General features: G+C 41.8%; 1 protein-coding gene across 1 annotated transcript in view; it reads right to left on the minus strand.

The window, feature by feature from the left end:
- The window catches only part of SPIDR (scaffold protein involved in DNA repair), a 667,795-nt gene that overhangs the window by 121,392 nt on the left and 529,627 nt on the right, over positions 1–16,776 (minus strand). Inside the window, exon 11 of the mRNA XM_075353290.1 lies at positions 12,847–13,008. Coding sequence (XP_075209405.1) covers positions 12,847–13,008 — 162 coding nt within the window. The remainder of the gene's footprint in view (positions 1–12,846; positions 13,009–16,776) is intronic.

Genomic DNA, 16,776 nt, shown 5'->3' on the forward strand with positions numbered 1-16,776 from the left:
AAGAGGAGTTTCTGTCTGAAGGTGTGCAGCATGGTGATCAGACACTCAATATCTCCAAAATAATCAACCTTGGTTGTAACTTACTATCTACTACTGATGCAGAAAGTCATCTTTAGGTGTATGTCTACACCGCGCGTTTTATATGCGTTTTTGAATTAAGTTTTGTCACAAAACTCATGCAAATCCTTATGTAAGCAGTTAATCCGAATTCTGAAGTTTTGTGCACACGTTGTTTTTTCCCATGCAGATTTGCAGCAGAAAAAATGCAGCATGTCTATTCTTTCAGCATTTATCCACCTCAAATGCATGAAAAACACATTGGGAAAAAAACGCACCGAAAATACGGCAAAAACGCACGGTTTTCCTTCCAATAGATGTAAATTTTCCGCAGAAATTTCTGCAACCAAATACTCAGAATGCACGCATAGCCTAGCTTTAACAAGCAAGACACAGACCGGGATAACAGGAACATACTGTATTCTGCACTTACCTCCTCCAGTTTCTCTCTCAGCTGTCGCCACTTACCTAACTAAAATACTGAACCTCTTCCTTTCTTCTGATATTTTAACTTCCTCTTTCAAACCTGCTGTCATAATTCCATTACTAAAGTAAGCCATCGCTTGACCCACATTGTTGTGCTAATTACAGACCCATCTCTAATCTTTCATCTACATTTTTTTTTCTTGTCTTTTTTAACTCTTTACTGTCCGGTTTCTGTATCCTACACTCTGCATAAAGTGCACTTACTAAGGCTAGGTTCGCACACTGCGTCCTTTTGACGCTGCGTTTTTGGCCGCTAAAAACGCACAAAAACGCACCTGCGTCGAAAAAACGCATCAAAAAACGCATGCGTTTTTGCCGCGATTTGGTGCGTTTTTGGCTGCGTTTTGCTGCGTTTTTGATCTCTGCGTTTTGCTGCGTTTTTCAAATGCATTGCATGGGCGGAAAACGCAGAAAAACGCAGGAAAGAACTGACATGTCCATTTTTTTTTTTTTTAACTCAAAAACGCAGGTAAAAAAAACAGATGTGTGCGGACAGCAAAAATGAAAACTCATAGACTTTGCTAGGGAAGCAAAGTCCTGCAGTTTTGAGGCCAAAAACGCACCTGAAAAACGCGCAAAACGCCGCGAAAAACGCACTGTGCGCACATAGCCAAAAGTGTCTAAAAATCTACTAACAGATAAATCTAATACTAACTACTGTCTTCTGATTCTTCTGGATTGCTCTGCAGCTATTCACACCATGGATCACCATCTCCATCTCGCAATGCTCCACTCTTATGTTTATCGCTCTCTCTTGGGTCACCTCTTTTTCTTCCCCTGTCAGGGTACATCAGTTCTAGGTGCCCTTTTCTATATACAGCTTTACTTCAACAAACTATCGGCAGATTAGCATTCAGTCTCCAAGATCATGACTTCCCTATACCTGAAACTGAATCTCTACATAAATGAACTTAAGTTTTGTCCCTCTGCTAAACTACCTAAACCGAATATATCCATTTCTGCTACTACCATACCTAACAAGCAGAGTGTTTTAGGGTTAATACTGACTCAGCCCTTTCCTTCAATCTCTTTATTCAATCAGTTGCCAGCTCTTGTCACCTGCACCTAAAAAATATTTTGGAAAAATCTCCAGTTGAAACTGCAAAAACTCTTAATGTTCCTCTAACTCATTCTCATTTTGACTATTGCAACTCTCTACCAATGTATCTTCCTCTCATTAAATTCTCCAATCTTTCATGAATGTAGCAGCCAGGCTTGTCATTCTGTCCAGCCGCTACATTTATGATTCCACCCAGTGCCAGACATTTATTTATTTTAAATCCTTATACAGCACCATTACTTCAACAGCAGGGATCTAGATACCCTATCAGTTTGCCTTTGCAGTGTTGGAAGAAACCTGAGAACTCGGAGGAAACCCATACAAACAGTGGAAGAACATACAAACTCCTTGCAAATGTCATCCTTGGTAGAATCTAGATACCCTATCAGTTTGCCTTTGCAGTGTTGGAAGAAACCTGAGAACTCGGAGGAAACCCATACAAACAGTGGAAGAACATACAAACTCCTTGCAAATGTCATCCTTGGTAGAATTTGAACCCAGGACTCCAGCGCTGCAAAGCAACAGTGCTAACCAATTAGTTACCGATCCACTTCAGAATACAAAATACAGTTATCACTCTCAACCACAAAGCTCTCCACAGTGCTGAACCAGCAATATACAAGAGCAACTCAATAAATTGGAATATCATAAAAAATTAATTTCAGCATTTCAATACGAAAAAAGAAACTCTTATATTACATAGAGTCATTGCAAACAGAGTGATCTATTTCAAGTGTTTATTTTTGTTAATGTTGATGATTATGGCTTACAGCCAATGAAAACCTAAAAGTCAATATCTCAGAAATTTAGAATATTATATAAGAACAACTTAGAAACTAAGAAATGTTGGCGCCTACTGAAACGTTTGTACAGTAAATGCACTCAATACTTGGTCGGGGCTCCTTTTGCATGAATTACTGCATCAATGCAACGTGGCATGGAGGCGATCAGCTTGTGGCACTGCTGAGGTGTTTTGGAAGCCTAAGTTGCTCTGATAGCAGTCTTCAGCTCGTCAGCATTCTTGGGTCGGGTGTCGCTCCTCTTCCTCTTGACAATACCCCATAGATTTTCTATGGGGTTTAGATCAGGCGAGTTTGCTGGCCAATCAAGCACAGTGATACTGTGGTTATTAAACCAGGTATTAGTACTTTTGGCAGTGTGGACAGGTGCCAAGTCCTGCTGGAAAGTGAAATGTCCATCTCCAAAAAGCTTGTTGGCAGAGGAAAGCATGAAGTGCTCTAAAATTTCCTGGTAGATGGCTGCGCTGACTTTGGTTTTGATAAAATACAGTGGACCTACACCAGCAGATGACATGGCTCCCCAAACCATCACTGATTGTGGAAACTTCACACCAGACCTCAAGCAGCTTGGATTGTGGCTTCTCCACTCTTCCTCCAGACTCTGGGACCTTGATTTCCAAATGAAATGCAAAATTTACTTTCATCTGAAAACAACACCGTGGTCCACTGAGCAACAGTCCAGTTCTTTTTCTCCTTGGCCCAGGTAAGACGCTTTTGGCATTGTCTATTAGTCATGAGTGGCTTGACACAAGGAATGTGACAGATGTAGCCCATGTCCTGGATACATCTGTGTTTGGTGGCTCTTGAAGCACTGTCCCCAGCAGCAGTCCAATCCTTCTGAATCTCCCGCAAATTTTTACATGGCCTTTTTTTTAATCCTATCAAGGCTGCGGTTTGTTATCCCATTTGCTTGTGCACCTTTTTCTACCACAGTTTTTCCTTCCAGTCAACTGTCCATTAATATGCTTGTATACAGCATTCAATCAACAGCTAGCTTCTTTAGCAATGACCTTTTGTGGCTTACCCTCCTTGTGGAGTGTGTCAATGACTGCCTTCTGGACATTTGTCAGGTCAGCAGTCTTCCTTATGATTGTGTAGCCTACTGAACCAGACTAAACGACCATATTAAACTCTTAAGGTCCAGTCACACTAAGCAACTTACCAGCGATCCCAACAACGATAGGGATCGCTGGTAAGTTGCTAGGAGGTTGCTGGTGAGATGTCACACTGCGACGCTCCAGCGATCCCACCAGCAACCAGTGACCAGCTACACGTGCAGAGAGCAGGGAGCAGCGCACACTGAGCGCTGGCTCCTTGCTCTCCTAGCTACAGCACACATGGGGTTAATTACCTGATGTGTGCTGCAGCTAAATGTGCACAGAGCAGGGAGCAGCGCACAATGCTTAGCGCTGGCTCCCTGCTCTCCTACTTACAGCACACATCAGGTTAATTAACCCGATGTGTCCTGCAGCTAGCTACATGTGCACAGAGCAGGAGCCGGCAGCACAGGCAGTGAGAGCGGGGGAGGCTGGTATCAAAGGTAAATATCGGGTAACCAAGGACAGGGCTTCTTGGTTACCCGATGTTTACATTGGTTACCAGCCTCTGCAGAAGCCGGCTCCTGCTGCCGGCACATTTAGTTGTTGCTGTCTCGCTGTCACACACAGCGATCTGTGCTTCACAGCAGGACAGCAACAACTAAAAAATGGCCCAGGACATTCAGCAACAACCAACGACCTCACAGCAGGGGCCAGGTTGTTGCTGGATGTCACACACAGCAACATCGCTAGCAACGTCACAAAAGTTGTTCGTTAGCAGCGATGTTGCTAGCGATGTTGCTTAGTGTGACGGGGCCTTTAGGAAGCCTTTACAGGTGTTTTGTGGTAATTATTCTAATTTTCTGAGATAATGACTTCTGGGTTTTCAATAGCAGTAAGCCATAATCATCAATATTAACAGAAATAAACATTGAAATAGATCACTCTGTTTGTAATGACTCATAAAATGTGTTTCCCTTTTTGTATTGAATTACTGAAATAAATTAACTTTTTGATGATATTCTAATTTATGGAAATGCACCTGTATCTCATTCATCTCTGTTAAACAAGCTACAATTGCTCTCCATTCTGTTAGGGGTACTTCACACACAGTGAGATCGCTACTGAGATCGCTGCTGAGTCACGTTTTTTTGTGACCTCATTAGCGATCTCGCTGTGTGTGACACTGAGCAGCGATCTGGCCCCTGCTGTGAGATCGCTGCTCGTTACACACAGTGCTGGTTCGTTTTTTATTGTTGCTCTCCCGCTGATAAGCACACATCGCTGTGTGTGACAGCGAGAGAGCAACAATCCTGAATGTGAAGGGAGCAGGAGCCGGCATCTGACAGCCTGCGGTAAGCTGTAACCAAGGTAAACATCGGGTAACCAAGGTGGTTACCCGATATTTACCTTCGTTACCAGCCTCCGCAGCTCTCACGCTGCCAGTGCCGGCTCCTGCTCCCTGCACACGCAAAGTTAGGCGGTGTGAGCTGGTAACTAAGGTAAACATCAGGTAACCATACCCGATGTTTACCTTAGTTACCAGTGTCCGCAGCTTCCAGATGCCGACTCCGTGCAAGCGCAGCGTCGCTTGCACGTCGATGCTGGCTGGGGGCTGGTCACTGATCGCTGGTGAGATCTGCCTGTTTGACAGCTCACCAGCGACCATGTAGCGATGCAGCAGCGATCCTGACCAGGTCAGATCGCTGGTCGGATCGCTGCTGCATCGCTAAAGTGTGAAGGTACCCTTAGTGATTAAAAACTAATCTCTTACATAATCTAAACCTCCCACTCCAAGATTGCTTCAACTGCACCAATCCTCTGACCTGTACTAACTTGATCAATCAGGTTAATTCCCAGTGTCCAAATTGTAGATGTGCACAAAGAAACCCCAAAACATTTTTTATTTTTTTTTACGAAGGCATAGCACACCGCTTCACTGATCTAACTTTTCATTTTCTTTCTTCTTACATTTCTAAAAACATGGACTCTTCTATTATCAATTTCCCACACATTGTATGGACTCCATAACACTTTGCATATTTATACACACATTAGCTGGTAACCAACTCATGCAGAATTACATGGAGAACCTTATTTATTATAAACAAAATAGCTTGCCCACACAACACAAGCACATTTTAGCTTTCATGTGACTCATATTTAATCATAGATTATTGTAAAGTTGCAAGCAGGGTTCTCAGTCATGTTGGCATAGTTGAATTTGTGTTCCTTTGGAATTACACTGGTCAAAACAAAAAAATCATCAGTAAAGGTAATATGTCTGTTTTATGGAGTTTGATGTGCTGATTCGAAAGATATGCTTAGTTTTGTTCTATCACAAAGTTTCTGAGATAGAAGTATTTTTGATATTGCGTTATTTCTGTATTTTTAATGTATGTGGTTTTTCCTATGATACTCCCATTTCTTTGCTTGTCTTAGTTGTAAATTTTCTTACAGGGACAACATCAGTAAAGGTCTTAGTGCGTTTTATGGGAAGGAGTATTGACAGTGTAGTCAACCAATGACTGTTTCTCGGAAAGTCACGTCATGGGAGGAGCTAACTGTTATGAGGCGGTAAGATTTTAGTCAGTCAGAAAAGGATGGTGATGGACGCAAGGACTAGTATGTGAGACTGACAGGAGACAGACCTCTACAGGGATCTGAGCCCTGCCAGAGGGAGATAGAAGGGAAGGCATATGTGAGATCTCTGAGGAAATATCTACATAGAGTCGGTTGGCTCATCACATTTTTTTTAGTTTGTCACCACCATTGAACTGAACTTACTCTACTGTTTGCTCTGATTTAAAGGAGAAAAATGTCCCAACAATGTATCAGTCATCCAAACAGATTTTGCTATGTCTGTGGTTCTTTTACACCAAAAAGGGACAAATACGTTGAATCACTCATGATATTAAAAAGACGTACCAGATGTACTTTAAATCTCCACTTGGTGATCAAGACAAAAGCTGGGCCCCTCATGTAATATGCTCAAGTTGTTAAAATTATCTTTGTGACTGGGTGAATATGAGGAAAGTGGCTATGGTATTTTGCTGTTCCCATGATTTGGAAAAAACACACAAATCATAGTGATGACTGCTACTTTTGTTTTGTCAAACTGAAGGGCTTTTCTACAAAGAACAAACATAAGATTAATTACCCTGACCTTGAATCTCTGATTAGGCCAGTTCCACATGATGGTACCTTGCCAGTTCCTGTACTACTCTTGTCTGGATTGGATGAAAATAAAGTAAAATATGAAGACTATGGAACTGAAGCTACTGGCAAAGACATGGAGACCTCAAGTCAAGATGAATATGTACCTGATGGAGCAGCCGAGCTTCCAGAACGCTTTACTCAGCATGAATTAAATGATCTCATCAGAGACCTTTCATTGTGAAAAGATAAAGCTGAACTTCTTGCATCTCGGTTGAAACAGAAGAATCTTCTTCATGATGATGTCAAAGTGTGTTATTACAAAAACAGAAGTAACACTCTAAAGGTACCATCACACTAAGCAACATCGCTAGCAACATCGCTGCTGAGGCACAACTTGCTAGCGATGTTGCTGTATGTGACATCCAGCAACAACCTGGCCCCTGCTGTGAGGTCGCTGGTTGTTGCTGAATGTCCTGGACAATTTTTTAGTTGTTGCTCTCCCACTGTGAAGCACACATCACTGTGTGTGACAGCGAGAGAGCAACAACTGAATGTGCAGTGAGCAGGGATCCGGCTTCTGCGGATGCTGGTAACCAATGTAAGTATCGGGTAACCAAGAAGCCCTTTCCTTGGTTACCCGATATTTACCTTCGTTACCAGCATCCGCCGCTCTCACGCTGTCAGTGCCGGCTCCCTGCACACATAGACTACACATCGGGTAATTAACCCGATGTGTACTCTGGCTAGGAGTGCAGGGAGCCAGCGCAAAGCGGTGTGTGCTGGTAACCAAGGTAAATATCGGGTTGGTTACCTGATATTTAGCTTAGTTACCAAGCACAGCATTGCTTCCATGCGTCGCTGGGGGCTGGTCACTGGTTGCTGGTGAGATCTGCCTGTGTGTCAGCTCACCAGCAACCCGTGTAGCGACGCTCCAGCGATCCCTGCCAAGTCAGGTTGCTGGTTGGATCGCTTGAGCGTCGCTTAGTGTGACGGTACCTTAACACAATTTTTCACAGATGATGGACCAAAATGAGGTATTGTTAAAATGTAAATGGTCTCTTTGAAAAACTGAATCAAGAGTATTTTGTTGCAGATTGGCAATTGTTTATTGAATTGACTCATCCCAGAGACGTTTAAAAGCAGTATTTCTTCACAATGGAAATATGAAACCATCAATGCCTATTGCTCACTCATGTCATCTAAAGGAAAGTTATGAAAATGTTTCAGTTGTTTTGCATGCTATTCAATATAAGCATCATAAATGGAATATCTGTGGAGATTTGAAAGTGACTGGTCTGCTAATGGTAATGCAAGGAGGTTTCACAAAATATTGTTGCTTCTAGTGTTTATGGGACAGTAGAAATACAGTAGAGCATTATGTTCGTCGTGATTGGGGACAGAGAAACCTCTATGCTCCAGGTAGAGACAATGTTCAGCATAATCTTTTAGTTGCTCCAAGAAAAATCTTTCCATCTCCATTACATATAAAGTTGTGATTGATTAAAAACTTTGTGAAAGCTCAATTATTAACAAATTTGTGTGGGGAGGGAGGAGCTCTCGGGTGGGGAATGGGAGTGTTGAGTAGAGTTAAGGGAGAGGGGGGGCAGATTTGCCGAACTTGAAAAAATTCCACAAGGCATCCCTTCTGCTGAGACTACTGGATTGGCAATTTAATAGGAACAGTAAACAATGGGTGAGTCTGGAGCAGGTCTGCTCTGAAACACCCCTGCGGTTCCTCCTGTGGATCACACCGCTGTGGAGGGGATGGATAGATGGGGAGGCGGAGTTTCTCAGGGCATCGCTGAGGGTCTGGGACGTTGAGTGCAGGCGGGGATCTCTCTCAGAGGGTCCTGGTCCACTCTCACTGCTTTTCTCTAACCTGGAGTTCCCCCCAGGGGTGGAAGTTGAGTGTTTCTTATGTTGGAGGAGGAGCGAGGACACACGGATAGCCCAGACTTTGCATGGTTTGGAGGTGCCCCCCTTTTCGATCCTTTTGCTCCCAGAGGGTCGGCATCCAACGGCTTGGCTGGAATACCTTCAACTTAGGTCCTTTTTGATGGCTGATAACAGACTTGGGCTTTTTGCGGCCCCGCACACAAAATGTGAACAATTATTTTTACGGGATGATTCTCCCGGGCATCTTTTGTCTCTGGTTTACTCCTTCCTGACTACAGAGGCGGACATGGGGGACCTTAAATATATCGAGAAGTGAATTTGGGGTATAGAGATAGAGATTTGGGGAATCCGATGCCTGAGGAGGACTGGAAAAAGTCCTTTATCCTCACCCATAAATTTTCCATCGCCTGCGCCGCTCAAAAAAAAAAATGATAAGATTCTGACCCGTTGGTACAGGTGCCCGGATACTCTACACGCAATATTTCCTGGGGTTTCAGATAGTTGCTGGAGGTGCAGACGGGAGAGGGGGACAATGCTGCATATCTGGTGGGACTGTCCATTGATACAGCCTTTCTAGAAGTCCGTGTTCAAGGCATACTCTGTGATTTGCGAAGAGCAGTTGGTAGGTTCCCCTCAGATGGCATTGCTTTCAATTCTCCCGGGATCACTTAAATCACAGAAAGCGGGCCTCCTGAGATACTGTCTTACGTCGGCACGCATGGTAATCCCGAGATACTGGAGATCGATTGGGGTGCCATCTGTGAGGGAGTGGTTTGCGTAGATGGCCATCATTCACAGGATGGAGTCCCTCACGGCAGAGACCAATTACTCAGTGGATAAATTCCTTAGGATCTAGACCCCCTGGACCCTGGCTCTTGATTCCCTACCATTTCAGAACCTTATTGTTAATTCAAACTGTGTTACGTTAGTACAATGTAGCAGCCGGAGTACTGGGGAAGTAATCCCTACCATGCCTTACCTCCCTCCCTTTCTGCTGCTCTTCTTCCCCCCTCCTCCCTTCTTTTCTTTTCCTTATCTTTCCCGTTTGCTACTTTATTTTCTTTCTGGTTCTAGTTAAATCTTCTAATTATTTTCGGCAGTGGCCTCGTTTTGGTTGAGGCATATTTCTCCTTTGGAAGGAGACTGTTCGTATTATAAAATGTGGTTACATGTCCTATGCGTGCCTTATGGTAGTTAGTAAGAGAGGATATGTTAGTTAGTACGTGGCTTATATTTTTCTCTGTAAGTTGACATGAAGTAATCAATTATTTGAATCTTCTTTTTTTTCCCTGTAAATTGTCTTGTTTACTTTAATAAAGAAAGATTAAACATAAAGACTTTGTGAAAGCCATGGCAAAGACAAATTCACAAGGGTTCCAGTACATTTCATAGAAATTCTTCAGCATTTCACCAGCAAAACTGAAGGAAGGGGTATTTGTTGGTCCTCAGATTAGAGAGCTTAATAGAGATGATGTGTTTGAAGGAACTCTAAACGATAAGGAATTGAGATCTTGGAAAAGCTTCAAATGGATCTGTGAAAACGTCTTGGGAAAAAATAAATCTCCAGAATATGTTGAAGGTGTTGAGGAACTGCTAAATGCATACCAGTATCTTGGATGTCACATGGCTCTGAAAATGCACTTTTTGCATTCACATTTAGAGTTCTACATTCAAAATCTTGGGTATGTAAGCGATGAACAAGGCGAGCGGTTTCACCTGGACATTAAAGTAATGGAACACTGCTACCAGGGTTTTTGGAATGACTCAATGATGGCAGATTACTGTTGGATGTTATATAGGGACAACCCTGAAAAATCGTATCAATGACAGTCTAAAGTCAAGCACTTTTAATTTCTGCTCATATTTTGGTTTCTATTTTGCATGTGAAATTATTTTGGTTCAATAAAAACTTTTGTAAGGTGAAGCATTTTTTTCTGATATGTAGATTACTGTTTTTTTTAATGTCGCCAGTATATGTCCTATACCTTATAATAATGATGCTGCTCCATGGAAACTGTACATGCTGCAGAAAAACTATACACATTTTTTAAATCAGGACAAAAAGATGATTCAGAAAAGTTCAATTCACCTGCGATGATTACAAAAAATATTTTTTGTTGACCTGAGTTATTATAGGCTAACTGTTCTATATTTTTATACAGCCCCTATGGAATATCCAAGATCAGCAGTACTGTGTATTGCACTATGGAAACAGTCACCATTTAAGAACTATATTTCTCCTTCTTTAGCTTTCACCATCATATAAATTATTGTTTGTTTTTCAAGATAGCGTGTATCAGGATAATCTAACGTTAATTAAGAAGCTGCATTGTGGAATGAAGCCAGAAAACGTTTTAGATGTTCTGCCTGTGCTGAAAAGAATGTTGAACTGTCAAGAAAACAGTCTTGAATATCAGCCAGTATTTGTTACTCTGAAGAAAGCATTTGTTTCTTGTTTAGGTAACATGTTTCAGTGTTATAAATGTATTAATATTATGAAAAGCAAAGTCTTTAAATTATTTGTAATCCTACACCAACACTTCTCTTCTGCGATACAGTAATTTATACAATTCCTGTTCTTTCTCTTTCAATATAAAACAATCCATTCACCCAATCAGACAGAAGACTTCACAAGTCACAGAAGACTATCAGACAGAAGACTTCACAAGTCACAGAAGACTATCAGACAGAAGACTCCACAAGTGACAGAACCCTATGAGACCGAAGCCAATGGGACCAAAGCCAATGGGACCGAAGCCAATGGGACCGAAGACAGAAGACTTCACATGTGACAGAAGACCAGCAGCAGGTAGAAGACTTCATCTACATGTGACACTTTTCAGTACCAGACTGTATAAAGTACCATTTTGCATATTAGTTATATTGGGAAAGCAATCTCCATCAGAAATTCCTTTCAAAGTGTCAGACACCACTAAGATACAAGACAGACACCACTGAGGTAAAGTGGATCCATTGCACAACAGATCTGGCAAACCATTGTGACTTATTTTAAATGTTCATACCTTGGTTGAGGCTTTCATGTGTAAAGGAAAACTATATAGAATCATGTTTCTGCAAAAGATTATACATGTACTTTCACTGGTTTGTTGCACACAAGCACTCTAAATCAGATTTAGGTACAATGATGGGTATTACTAATCATAGATACATTGGTAGCACATAATATGGAGACATTTATAGGCCATAATAAATTGGCCTCTGGGTGGACATGCATGGTTCCCCTGACCAGCTGGTCCTTAGGAGCTTTCTTGAGTTGGAAGTGCATGTCTGTGATGTCATTAGGAGACACTCACTGCCCGACATGTGCACCTTAGTATGACAGCTGGAAGTTGAGTCTTGTTGTAGAGCAGGTTTCACCGTGCATGGCCATATCAACCAGCGGCACCACTATCACTCAGAGCAGGTTTTTAAAGGACCGCAGGAAAATACATCAGTGACCCCCGAAAGAAGCAGAATGTGAAATGCATATGGGGCAGAGAGGATGGCACTGCATTGGAATAGAATATGGATAATCAACTTATTTGTATTGAATTTTAAGTATTGTTGCTTTGGTTGGCATCTTAGGCCTCTTTCACACATCAGTTTTTGGCATCAGTCACAATCCATCTTGTGACTGATGCAACGGATCCATCGCCGATTGTGGTAAAACGGATGCAATGGATCTTGTCAAAAAACCGGATTTGTCGTATAATTTTATTTTTTCATGTGAAAGGAGAGAGAGAGAGCGATTTGTTCAGCCAGACACTGTTTTACCCCATCTGAGCATGCGCTGTTTAAACAAAACTGAATCCGACGCTGGATTCCGTCACAGGATGGATTCTGCGCCCATAGGCTTCCATTTTAAAAGATGATGGACAGCGACGGATCCAGCGCTATCCGTTTTTTTGGTGGTGACAAAAAACGTTCCTCTGGACGTCGCTTCCGTCGGCCGCAAAGAGATTTTTCAACAGATCCATCAGGCCATCCGTCGCATATACAAGTCAATGAATACAAGTCAATGAGAAAAAATAAATCCAGCGCTGGATCAATTTTTTTAACATTTCGACAGATTGCAACTGATGGCAAAAAACTGATGCGTGAAAGAAGCCGAACATGTGCCTTTATTTTAAGTCAAAAGGGAAACAGTGGATATTTGACCTCATAACCATGCAGCTTTGCGAACACTGCTGAAAATAAGAACAAACAATAAAACCAGCTATAACTCACGACCAATAACTAAATTATTAAAGCAAGGTGTTTAGAATAGGAGATTTTTTTCAGATTTATATAGTTTTAGTTGAGTGAATGATTGACTGTCTGATACATAATGTTGTTAAAAAGGTATTCTGACCTTCCACGTGTGAGTCTCTGCAAGACCTTTATTCCTAAGAGACAACATGTTTTGCCTTCCAATGTTTCGCAGTATTTCCTCATGTCATCAATAGTGGTGTTCACAAATTGAACTTGAAGCTCACTGAACAGTCCATATGCATCTTGGATGAGAAGACCTATTCTGCAAAACAAAGCAAATTGAAAAGTTGGCTGCATAGTAACAAAAAATATAAAAGTTGTAGGATTAGTTCCCACATCATATGTAAAAGATGACCTGAAAGGGATGATCCGAAGGCTGAAGAAATTTAAATCTCTATTTCTTGGCCCAATCTACACTATTTCTAATACGGTTGCTTTAACAAATTCCCTGCCCTTTCATGACTTCAGGGATATTGATACCATCATCAGGGGGCAGAGACTGTGGTCACTGCCACACCCTTTGTCCCTACCGTGAAGTGGAGCAACATCAGTGGCATTTGTTTCAGGGGCTGGTCTGGTCCCTGTCGGCTGTCATTGTTCGATTTGTACTGTGACAGTGCGCTGTGTGTTGAAGCCTCAGATCAGTAGAGTTGGCAACAGAGCAGTGCGCACTGTCAGTGGGCGGTTTCAGAGTACCCGGATGAGTGCAGAGACCAGCAGCGCCCCCACAGTGAGGTTTTAATCATTATAATCAGTAGGATATTTGGAAATAGATTGTCGCACAAATACTATGGATAACAGATCTTTAAGACATAGAAGGTGGTAAAAATAAAAGCGTTCAGCCACTTTTTACTACAATATATAACTGGGAAATAGAGTGATATTACTAACTTCAATTGGGGGAACAAAACAGTGGAAGGATGGCAAGAAAAGTATCCTACACTTGTGAATGTTTTACTATACGATTTTGCTGCCCATAAGACAAAAATTAGGCAGTGAACACAGGCACATAAGTAGCAAAATGTTTACAACTGTGGCAGAACAAGAAATTCTTAATAATTACACCACTGAACTTGTGCTAAATTGGTGCAAATGTTTGCAACTTTTCCTTCATTTGTTAAAAATCCTAGAAAGTTATTTGGCAAAACATCTTTTCATAATGACTATGAACAAATAATAGTTATTTTACAGAGTAAATGACACATTTTTCCTTACTCCAGTTGATAAGTGTGCCATAAATTTAAAGACCACTAGACTAAATTTAGGAAAAATTAATCAACTGAAGGCAAAAAAATCCGCATACTATATAAAACTTATGTTTACTTATAGGCGTCATGAAAATATATTTTGCTAAAAATTTGGTGTGTATCTTTAAATAAATGTAGTGAGAACCTAGCCAACTATTCTCTCGTCTTTGGCACAGCATGTGCCATGATTAGTAAATGTTGTCCTTGTCTGTGCTGGTAAATGGCTGTTGGATGCTGCAGAGTAGATAGAATCTTAAACTAAGAGGTAGGCTATGTGCGCACAGTGCGTTTTTCACGGCGTTTTTGCGCGTTTTTTGGGTGCGTTTTTGGCCTCAAAACTGCAGGACTTTGCTTCCCCAGCAAAGTCTATGAGTTTTCATTTTTGCTGTCCGCACACATCTGTTTTTTTTACCTGCGTCTTTGAGTTAAAAAAAAAAAATGGACATGTCTGTTCTTTCCTGCGTTTTTCTGCGTTTTCCGCCCATGCAATGCATTTGAAAAACGCAGCAAAACGCAGAGATCAAAAACGCAGCAAAATGCAGCCAAAAACGCACCAAATCGCGGTAAAAACGCATGTGTTTTTTGACGCGTTTTTTCGACGCAGGTGCATTTTTGTGCGTTTTTAGCGGCCAAAAACGCACAAAAACGCAGCGTCAAAAAGACGCAGTGTGCGAACCTAGCCGGAAACTGATGTGCAATACTGCCTCCACCACAAAGAAAACCCAATGGGGACAGTGTTGCCAGTGTATGTAAAGTGCTGATGATTTAATAGCGCTATATAAGTGAATAAATATTATTATTATAGCTGTCGGCTGAGAGGTGGTTCGGCCAGAAGCGGTCTTGCCCGACACCTCCACACACCGGAACATTTGGTCTGCAAAGTTCTTCTTGGTTTTCTATGAGAGAGATGATGACATAAATTTCTGATCACTTCTCTCTTAGAAAACAAAATTAATCGGTAGTCTGAAATTTGAAATGCTGGATACTTATCTCCCCCGGCATCATCTATTTGTTAAGAATCAGAAGCCCCCACGCACATTAGACTATCAGTAAATCTCGTCAATATGTTCAACCAACATTGGGCCAATGTGTATTTGTAATCAGGAGCTTGTATGAGATTCTATACTGTAACAGCACCTACACGTTAAAATACATTGCATATTGGCGGAGATCACCATCGACCACTGACCAGACTGTTCCGAAGTCCTCAGTTATAGAAGCAGAGGTGCTGAGCTCATGTGGCAGAAGTACTGACCTCCAGCATGACCTCTCAGAGCAGATTACAAGCCCAAAGACTTTCTATTGAGCCCATACACAACAATTTTAGACTGCTTAAAATGAATGGTTCACTCAGCAAAAGAATGTTATAAAATATATGCAGATGTTTCCGTTAAGGCTTATCCTCTAGACTGTAATGTCATGCTTTTGCTATGATATGCATGCAAAATGCCGCTTAATTTCTATCAGATGTTTGACAATATGCTTTACTTGTTTGTGTATGTTTAAATAGGTAAATAAAAAAAATGAATACCCTTAACAAGTGTTGGGCAAAGTATGGCCCGTGAGCCACATCTGCCCCTCTGGCTGTCCCACTCCTTCCAAGGCCTGAAACAGCCAAAGACCTTAAAATAGTGCACTGCAGACCACACTTTGCCCTCCCTGCCGCCTACTTCCCAATGTCTCAGCTATCTTCATCCACAAGATGCTGACAGAGATGTGCCATTGGTGGAGGACAATGGCGCTGGCTCCGTCTTCCACCAATCAACGTAAGGCACAGCAGATACTATGACATCACATCATCGTGTGTGCTGTGCAAAAAGTCAGTGCACTGGAGGCCGGAGCAGAGCACCAGGGAAATGGGAATGAGGTATGGGCATTTTTTTTTTCAGACTATGAATAAGGGCACAATTGTCTGAAACACGTAATGTCTGCTATCTCCATGAACCCTGTGCCATTGAAACAAATACAATAAAAAATAATTTTTATACTTTACCTCATCTGCCACAAAGTATCTTGCTTACAATAGGCCAAACAGCACAGAGACAAGCTTCCAAACTTCTGTAACAAAGTAATTTGGAGTGAGGAGACCAAAATCGAACTTTTTGGCCACAACTATAAACGTCACATTTGGAGAGGTGTCAACAAGGCCTATGATGAAAGGAACAGTATTCCTACTGTAAAGCATGAAGGTGCAACGCTGATGATGTGGGGATGTGTACAGGGGAGCTACAAAGGCACAGGAAACTTGGTCAAAATTGAAGGAAAGACGAATGCAGCACATTATCAGCAAATACTGGAGACAAATGTACACTGATCAGCCCGGAAGCTGTGCATGGGATGTGCTTGAACGTTCCAACATGACAACGATCCAAAATACAAGGCCAAGTTGACCTGTCATTGGCTACAGCAGAACAAAGTCAAGGTTCTGGAGTGGCTACTCAATGTCCTCACCTCAATATCATTCAGCCACTCTGGCGAGACCTCAAGCGCGCAGTTCATGCAAGAAAGCCCAGGAATTTACAGAAACTGGAGGCTTTCGCCAAGAAGAATGGACAACTTTACCATCTGAGAAAATAAAGAGCCTCATGCAAAACTACCACAAAAGACTTCAATCTGTCATTGATTTTAGAGGGGCAATACACGGTATTAAGAACTGGAGTATGTGAACTTTTGATCAGGGTCATTTGGATGTTTTTGGTTGTCATTATGACATAAAAAGAGAAAACACAGTAGATTGACAATAAATAGCTTCACACAACCACTAACCATGTGTGGGGAAAAAA

The sequence above is a fragment of the Anomaloglossus baeobatrachus genome, chromosome 6 (genome assembly GCF_048569485.1).
Source record: "Anomaloglossus baeobatrachus isolate aAnoBae1 chromosome 6, aAnoBae1.hap1, whole genome shotgun sequence".
NCBI lineage: Eukaryota > Metazoa > Chordata > Amphibia > Anura > Aromobatidae > Anomaloglossus > Anomaloglossus baeobatrachus.